This window comes from Sinocyclocheilus grahami, unplaced genomic scaffold, assembly GCF_001515645.1.
Source record: "Sinocyclocheilus grahami isolate Dianchi unplaced genomic scaffold, SAMN03320097.WGS_v1.1 scaffold382.1, whole genome shotgun sequence".
In the NCBI taxonomy this organism is placed as follows: domain Eukaryota; kingdom Metazoa; phylum Chordata; class Actinopteri; order Cypriniformes; family Cyprinidae; genus Sinocyclocheilus; species Sinocyclocheilus grahami.
Window position 1 is genome coordinate 321,513 of NW_015505561.1, and position 9,740 is coordinate 331,252.

Sequence of the window (9,740 nt, forward strand, 5' to 3'; positions counted from 1 at the left end):
GGGAAGGGCAGTGCTCAGGAAGGAGGGGTCCAGGTAAGGGGTGGAGTCCGGCGGCCGCACGCGCTCCCCTCTCCTGCCCGCGAAGCGAGGGGCGGCGGCTTTGTCCAGCGGCTGCATCCTTCTCGCCTTGGCCCCGGCATGGGGAGGGGCTAGACGGCCCGGGCTCCTGGCCCGACGGCCGTGTAACAGGGGAGGCCCTCGTCCGGACCACGGGTCCGGTAGCTCGCATCGTCGGCGGCACGGAGATCCCTCTATGCACCCCTCCTGGACCCACAAGGACACCAGCGTGCATGCACGGGAAAGAGACCGGTCTCCCGAGGAGAGGCGCGCCTGGCATTTAAACAGCGGCGGTGATGAGGCTCCATTTGGTTCAGGTGTGCCCCCTCACACGCCGCCAGCCCCGGCTGTTTCAGCGCCCCTCCTCTCTCACACACCCACTCCCGTCGGGAGCCTGGCGAAGGGTGGCGATTATGGGACGGGGTGATGATGATAATTAGGGGGAGGAAGCTGACTCGTCACAATATATATAAAATTATTATTTTTTTTAAGTCTCCCTGTAACTGCTAGACGCTCCGTAAACAATTTCAAGCAGCATTTCATAGAGAAATAGTCGTTTTGAATCACTTTCTCACCATCTGAGACATTAAAATGACCAAGTGCCAGCACAGGGCTTCCTCAGAGCAGGTGTTGTGCTGAAACGCAAATTGCCATCTGTATATGTTTCACTGAACGCCATTTTAGACTCTAAATGGTGAATTAAAATGCTGAGAGAACTTTCAAATACAGCGTGTGCCACCTCAAACAGCTCTTCAGGACTGCAAACACAAAAAGGCACTTTTATAGTGCACCCTCATACTACTTATATGTTTGTATATACAGTCACAAATAATGCAACTGTACAGTTCTACCCTTTAAATTATAACATTCACACTATAATAATTAATATATACAATATTTTGCACATTTTCAAATGCCTTTTGCTTTATAAATTAGTCAACACACTAAAAAAATATTGGATTATGTTTTACAAGAACATTTCATATTTAATTCACTTGGTTGTTAATAGTTTGTGCAATTTACTAGCAAATTGCATCAGTGTATGAAAAAAATATTAAGAACACACTGTTTACTAAATTAAAAAAATCAACAGCACCTGTAAAACAAACAAACAAACAAACAAACAATCTGTGAGAACTGTGACTGTGTAGTATTTAGCATTAAGCTCCATTATGTGATATGCAAAACTATTTTAAAATTAATTCTGAGAGAGATGGACACAATCCAAAAACAAAATTTCCAGACTGTAACTCACGTAAATAATGAGTAAACAAATAATGACCCAGAAGCAGTTTAAAAATGGGAAATTAACAGTTCAAGATGTTCTTTTGGAAACAAGTAAATGTATTAATGCAGGCGCCCAAGAATAAACTTTCTCTGCAGCACTACATTTCTGACTGAAGATTTGAGAGAACTAGCAATCAAATTATACATGAGAATTGTATAATGTTAATTGCAGCGCTTTAGGTATGTGTGTGTGTGTGTGTGTGTGTGTGTGTGTGTGTGTAAACGGCAGTCTTGTGAGCCTCACAGTAATGGATTAAATGAAACAAAAACCCTGCAAAAACAGAATTTTTGAGAATAAAGAGACACATACTGTAAGAAAGACATACATGTAAATCTAAGTAATGCACCTCAAATGCAGATAACTATGCAACTGCTTGAAAGGGCATGATGTTTCTGGTCAGGTTGGCTCAGTAGATCTCATTAGCTGGTTCGGTTTGGTCTACAACTTACTGCCGGTGCAGATCTATGCTCTCAAACTACTCCTGAAACAATGTTGTGACCTGACCGCTTCAGTTTAATGCTAATGATAATGACAAAAACAGTAATATGTTGATGATGATTATAATGACTCACTAGTGCAGGGCATGTCTGGCTGCTCTCCGTCTGCTCTGTAGTAGCCATTCCTGCAGACACAGATAGTGGCGGCTTCAGATGTGGACCTGCTGTTGGACGGACACTGAAGACACAAACCCGTCCCTTGACTGGACTTGAACGTTCCTGGAGGACAAGCTAAAGAGAGAGAGAAAGCTCTTGTTAGTGAGCTATTTTGTTAACCTCTTCTACACTTAAAAACATCTTCAAAATATGTAGACCCATTTCATCTGGAATAGTTGGAAATATTTTACACTTGCAGCTCTCATGGTTAAACTTGTAGATGAACTTAGCTTTCTTGTTACAAAGAGCTGCAAAACACCTTCATAATACCTTCTTTCTCATCCAGTAAATATCATAACCTTGTGTTTTTAACAGATCTGGACAAGAGCTGACAGTCTTTTTTTGTAATATGGTGACTACTAGAACAACATTAGAAGCTTCAGATGTGAGAAATTCATGATGCTCCTCTATTAACGAGTGATACACCACAATTCGAACATGCTATTGTTTTGCAATGCATTGCTAGCACAAGTGTCTGAAGGATTCAGTGTCAGTTTACTTCAGACAAAAACTTTGTGTTTATGAGAGTAAAGCATGCTTTTGTTCTTATTTGAGAGCAAGGCGAGACATTTTCTGTTTCAAGTGAGATGAGTGAACCGGAGTGCTCCCAAGACACAGTAGCCAACCTGATGTCAGCAAAAGCAACAAGAAAAAGGCTTGAAAAAGAGTGTTTCTGATTGGATTTAGAGACACAAGCCGCTCCCCTGACTCTTTTTCCCCAGTTTACAGAGTCAAGGGAGATGTTCACACAAAGCACGTTTTTGCATTTTTTCTACGTAAACATGTGCTAGATGGACTTTGACCATTTCATTTGCATTTTTGTCATACAGTGGGTATAGAAAATAATCACCCCCCCTTTAAAATAATCACATTTTGCTGCTTTGCAGCCTGAAATGAAGACAGACACCGTTTTTGTTTTATCCAGCTGAATTTACACAGTGCCACTTCCAGTGGTGGAGGTAACGAATTACAACTACTCACATTACTGTAATTAAGTAGTTTTTTTCGGGTACTTGTAATTTTTTAGTATATTTTGGGGTTTGCCGGTATTTCGCATAATTTGCGAGCGCTTTATTGTAACATGAGAACACAGTCATGTAATCGCAGAAAACTGGATGAGAGCTCTCAAATAGGCCTAACTTATACAAATTAACTGCCTGTCCTCTCACGCCGACAGTGCTTGTGCGCAGACTGTGCAATCACGATCTCTCCGTGCTTTTAAAGTAGAAATTATTTCACTTTGCTCATGGATTAAACTTTGTCAAAAGTTTAGAATAGATCAGAAGAGATCCACGCCTGATCGATGAAAATCCTACTGGAAATTGTATTGGCTGTAAGTGAAATGTCTTTCAACAATCAAAGATGGAACTTTAATTTCTTTACAATGTAAGTTTATGCTAGAAATGTTCTGTAATGGGATATTTGTCTGATTTGTACATATAAATATCCTAGTCTGCCTAACTGCATCACTACATTGTACAGTCATTAGAGGCCAAATCCATTTATCTAAATAAAAAGGTCTAACATATATGGCTCTTAAATCACTGCTTATAAAAATTCAGTGTTGTTATATTTCGGATACCTGAACAGAATTGAGGTGATTTGTTTTATAATTGTATTCCTGAATGTGTACTTTTTTGCCAATTCAATTCAGTTTGAAATCAAATTTGAAATCAAGATTCATTGTGCTGTAAGCTTTTGCAACAAAGTTACCCTATTTTAAAGACACAAATACACAGAATGAGCAAATGTTTAAGATTGAGATTTTTGTAATGGTAATTGATCAATTTTTATATGTATGTAAATAAAAGCCTATATTAAAATCTGTTCATCATATGCGAATGTGTCTTTTCAGAAGACTTGGATTAAACCGATTTCAAAGCTTGAAATAATAATCTTGAAATAATGACTGCCTTGAAAAAATGGATGTGCAAATTTTTTTTTAAATATTAAAATATCTATATAGCAGTACACAGTAGTATGTGTTAGTTTTGCCAATGGTATTGAAAATTATTAGCTGTCATGAAATCAAAAATGACCCTACTTACTTTTTAGTGCACATACTAGTCTTGTGATGAACAATTAAACCATGCAAGTCAATACACTGGAAAAAAATTGTCTGCCGTCATAATCTTTAATCAAAAACTGAAAATTGGCTTCCGCTCTGGAATGGCGTTCTGGCTCTGATGACGTCAGTTTGACGGCTTGGGGAGAATCCTCTTGTTAAGTCATGACGTAAGGACTGCTGTTTCCAGGTCCAAGCCTCTACTCATTTCACTTGAGAATACTATCTCAACAGCCGTTTATGAGCATTATTTAATTAATATTACATATTTAAGCTAAGCATTAAAAATTAGCTGTGCACACTACAGTCTCCGTGCTCACAGTGTCTCAGACACTAATATTTTAGCTGAATCACTGTCAGACTATCTGGGATTACAGTATGGAGATAAAGGTTAGGGTTATCATTTTTCAGTATTACATGACTTTGTGGGTGTATATTAGCACAGTTTGTCAGCACTGAAGTCAGTTGCAGCTTCCGGTTCACGGGTACTTTAATATTGATATTTTTTCAAGGTATTGAATTTAGAAATTCCTGTATCATGACCACTAATTCACATATTGTCAATAAGATAAAAGTGGGTTTTGTTCAAAGTAGCTATTATTCACATATATCTTTGATATAAATGAATATTTTTTGGTAATTCATGAAATATCGCCGGCTAAAAAGTAACTAGTACTCTACTAGATACCTACTGTATCGCTTTGCTTGGCAATTTGTTGTGATAAACAGGAAAGTGTGTCCAGCTGAATTCAGTTTGAGTTTTGTTAAAGGAATAAAAAAGAAGCTTAGTTTACCGCGGAAGTGGTCGCGGCTGCGGTCGTGGTAAGACCTAAGAGTGTAAAGACCATAGATTCCACCGGGCAGGACACCGGCAAAGGATAAGTATCGCTTTTTATTTCTCCTCTTTCCTACTACTTGTTTCACTTCTGTTTCAGTTTTTTTATAACCATTTCTTACTATGTGTCAGTAAGTTGTTGTTATTTTAGCATGTGTGTTTGGCTCAGTGTTAATTTTTTTAGGTTTACTGATAAAGAGAGGAGAATAGACATACTGTATAGGGAGAGGTAGAGCAGAGGAGAGAAGAAGAGATTAGAAGAAAAGAAAGGGAAAGGAAAGAGGAAGAGGGAAATTAAAAGAACTTAAAAGGATACACAAAAAGAAAATAGCTTAAATGGATACACATATCAGAGGAACATTTGGTGTGGAGCCCCCGTCTCACACACACACACACACACACACACAGCAGAATGTGTGAAGGTGTGGGTGTTTGACGGACAGCTTCTGACCCAGCCCATATGACACACACACAATCACACTCCATTGCCTCACTCATCCCGCACAACGCCACATTCTCAGTTACAAAACAAGGGCTGCTTATCACTACGACAACAAGCACTGCAACCATGACCTCTGACACCTGCAGCCCACTCGAACTCACCAAAACAGCAGACGGTAAAACTCCTGCACGTGGATACTCATGCAAGAAAAAGAAATATCCAAAATTAAAATCCTCCAATTATCTAATAAATTCACTTAGACTTAATTTATAAAAACAAAACACAAAGGCATTTAAGGTCCGATGCTTACAATGGAAGTCAATGAAGCGATCATTCCAAATTAAAAGAAAGTACTTACTAATTAATTTTTTCTTACTATGTAAAAATGTTAAAACATTTTACACACACACACACACACACATATAGGCCTATATTGTCACAATCGCTGCCGGAAGGAACTTTATTAATCCAAGACACAAGGATAAATCCAACTCAGGAACAAGGAGCGACACACAAAATTATTTACCTCCAACTCTCTTTGCAGAACACCCTGTTCCCTGCATTATCAGTTTTTCTTTTTGACCTTGTAGCTGGAAATCAGCTCACAGACAATTTGCGGGCTATATATATATATATATATTTTTTTTTTTTAATAATTCAGTCTTGCTCGAGGACACACGCGGGTTCTCACGTTATTTCCTTATCACTTCTCGCGTGTGTTTTGTTGTGAAACGTAGTTTGCGGACCAGACAGAGTTGTCGGCAATTCTTCCTATTGTAAAGGCATGCAGTGTGTAACCTCCTGTCGCCGATCCAGCGTGAAGTGTGAACACAGCAGCGACTGACTGCTACCTCAGATAGTCGTGTAGTGTGAAAACCCCGGTGACCCGACGACTTTGAAAATCGCACAGTGTGAACTCGGCATTAGTAGACCCGACAAAGAAACATGAGGCAGACTACACATTATATACTAGAGTTGACGAGGGATAGACAGGTGCGGGGAATCAACTAATAATCAAACTAAATGAGGACAGGAACTTGACCAAATAAGGACAAACAGGAACAGAAACAGGGGCAAAACACGACAGTCCAGAATCCTGACATATATATATATTAGGGATGTTCATTTCGGTTAATTTTCCCGACCGACAACAGTTAATTGTTATCCGAACATTAACCGTTAACTGATAAGATTAAAATCATAAAATAGAATTAAATAAAAATAGAATGGATGAGTGTCTGTGATCCATTAAAAATACAAAAAAATGTTTCACAGGTTTTTTTTTGTTTTTTTTAAAGTGCAAACAGCAGCATACAGAACAACGGAGCAACAACTCAACCTGTCAAATTATCACGCACCTGCAGCCTTCTGAGAACAGAGAAAAACTAAATAAAATAAATAAAAATAATAAAATAAATAGGCCTACACTAAATATTTTTCAATTAAATAATTAACATTAAGATGACAAAACGAAAACACAATGAATCCTATGCACCTTAAAGTAGGTGCACCATTTTCGTCAGACATAAAAAATAAAAAATAAATAGCAGGCCTACCTCAGTGCACAATGTGTCTAGTTTTTATTTAACTGTTTTGTAATGCCGCTCCTGCTGAATTTCTGACCATTACCGTCCGCTCCCGCAATGTGTGTGTTCCGCTCCCGCGATTTTTGTGAACGCTCTCGCAAACATTCTTATATTGTTTATAATTTTCGCGCTATCAATAGGCGGGTATTGAAATCGCTTTTGAATTCTTGCTCGCTGTTCACTTTCATGCACACTACTGTGTTAAGGAGCACATCTAATCTTACAAGATCAGATATTTGTCAGTGAGTTCAGGATCTGCTGAGCAGCAAATACTCCAGCATGGTCTGTCAGTCATCTATCCTACTCTCGACCCGTGATCAGTCAAGCTCGTGTTGGATGCAGGGTTGCAAAGTCTTTTGCAAAGACTTTTCTCATGAAATCGGGCTACTTTTAAACTGATGCCCTGGTTTGAATTTTCCCCGTGGGTAAACAAATATGTATAGCATAATTTTCTTTCACCATGCAGCAAACTTACTTGAAATACCTGGGGGGGGGATACCTTTTAAACCGTTTAAAATAATAGCATTAATCTGTCAATTTTTTTTACGTTCGGTTAACAGTTAAACGGTTAATATGAACATCCCTAATATATATATATATATTCTTATATTTACATAAATTGTACTTGTATTATTTGGGGTTGGTAAGATTTTATTTTCCACAAAAGTAGTCACTAATGCTCACCAAGGCTGCATTTATTTTATAAAAAAAGACAGTAAAAACAGTAACATTGTAAAATACAATTACAATTTAAAAGAACTGTTCTATGTTAATATATTTTAAAATGTAATTTATTCATATTATGCATAGCTGAATTTTCAGGATCATTACTCCAGTCTTCAGTGTCACATGATCCTTCAGAAATCATTCTAATACGTTGATTAGGTGCACAAAAATATTTCATATTATTATCAATGTTTAAAAGATTTGTGTTACCAAATATTTTTGTGGAAACTGTGATTCTTTTTTTTTTCTCTCAGGATTGTCTGATGAATACAATGTTCAAAAGAAGAGCATTTCCTGTATTTGAAATGGAAATATTTTGTATCATCACAAATTATTTTACTGTCACTTGTAATCCCTTTATTGTATTTTTACTGGATAAAAGTAATAATTTCTTACAAAAATCTTAAAGGTAGTGTATATACAATCTGTAAAGTTGTTTAAATCACCCTTCTGATGTGGACAATTTTTGTTCTTTTAATATACTATATACCAGGAAGGTAAAAATATCAAAATATTGGTGCAATCTGACTGTATGTATCACAACTTGCAATATGATTGTTATATACTTCAACTCTAGCAAGTTAAATAAAACTATTACTACTAATTTGCTGTATAATATGCTTTTTGAATACTACAAAGTTGGGATTAAGGATACTGTATACTATATTTGGACGTGATTCCACTGGACTGCCATTGTAAGTGCACGACAGTAAAAGCGTGGCGTGTGTTTGAAATAATTTTTTGTAGTAATCTTTTACCAGAATATGAGACAGATTTTAAATTTAGATGAGCGAGGTGTCATTTTACAAGAGCGTTCATTTTGTGCTAAATAGTAGATTATTGTGTTTGCTGAACCGTCAAACTTGCAGACTCTCGAACCCTGAAAGTGGACCAACATCTGCTGTAAAATACCTGTAGCTGAAAGACACCCCCTGAGGGCGAGCGCTCAAACACAATGCACACACAACAGCCAAGCACCTGGCTTCAGGCTTCTGCTGTGGTTTGTCTGAGAAGACCTCCATCTCTGTAGCTGTAGGCGAAGCCTGAGGAGGCAACCATGAGATCGAAGCCTGAAAATCGACCACACCAAACAGGCAGTCAGCATATACAGACGCGTACCAACAGCTTCACACACCAACTTCAGTTACGTCATTTCAGATCTTTCATGGACCGGTAACAGTTTACATTGCAAACAGTTTAATATCACAAAGATCTTCATACATACAAACACATCATGCACTAATGCACACGCAAATCTCACAAGCTCCTTTACTCTCCTGTAACAGTATCTACTGCCAAAATACAAGCTTTTTTCTTTTATTGTTTTTGTTTAGTTTATACAGTGGGTACGGAAAGTATTCAGACCCCCTTAAATTTTTCACTCTTTGTTATATTGCAGCCATTTGCTAAAATCATTTAAGTTAATTTTTTTTCCTCATTAATGTACACACAGCACCCCATATTGACAGAAAAACACAGAATTGTTGACATTTATGCAGATTTATTAAAAAAGAAAAACTGAAATAACACATGGTCCTAAGTATTCAGACCCTTTGCTCAGTATTTAGTAGAAACACCCTTTTGATCTAATACAGCCAGGAGTCTTTTTGGGAAAGATGCAACAAGTTCTTCACACCTGGATTTGGGGATCCTCTGCCATTCCCCCTTGCAGATCCTCTCCAGTTCTGTCAGGTTGGATGGTAAACGTTGGTGGACAGCCATTTTTAGGTCTATCCAGAGATGCTCAATTGGGTTTAAGTCAGGGGTATTAGTAGTAGTAGCAGAAGTAGTATCATCCTTATTATTATTAATAATAAAAATAAATTCATAAAATGGACACTAACTAAACTGAAAATATGAAAGTGAAATGCTTAAAAAGAAAAAGCTTAAGAAAAACTATTTGCTTTTTGCAGCATGCATGCACAATATTAAAATTGACTGATTATTTTCAGGTCATGTACTCTTTTGTCTAAATTATTATTAAAACTTTAAACAAATTATAATTTATATTAGATAGATAGAAAAAAAAAATATATATATATACAGTGGGTACGGAAAGTATTCAAACCCCCTTAAATTTTTCACTCT

The 9,740-nt window shown here is 37.4% G+C and overlaps 1 protein-coding gene across 1 annotated transcript in view; it reads right to left on the reverse strand.

Annotated features, from left to right (window-relative positions):
* Positions 1-9,740, reverse strand: part of ephb1 (EPH receptor B1) — a 262,922-nt gene that overhangs the window by 84,634 nt on the left and 168,548 nt on the right. Inside the window, exon 4 of the mRNA XM_016231011.1 lies at positions 1,918-2,073. Within this exon, the coding sequence (XP_016086497.1) occupies positions 1,918-2,073 (156 nt within the window). The remainder of the gene's footprint in view (positions 1-1,917; positions 2,074-9,740) is intronic.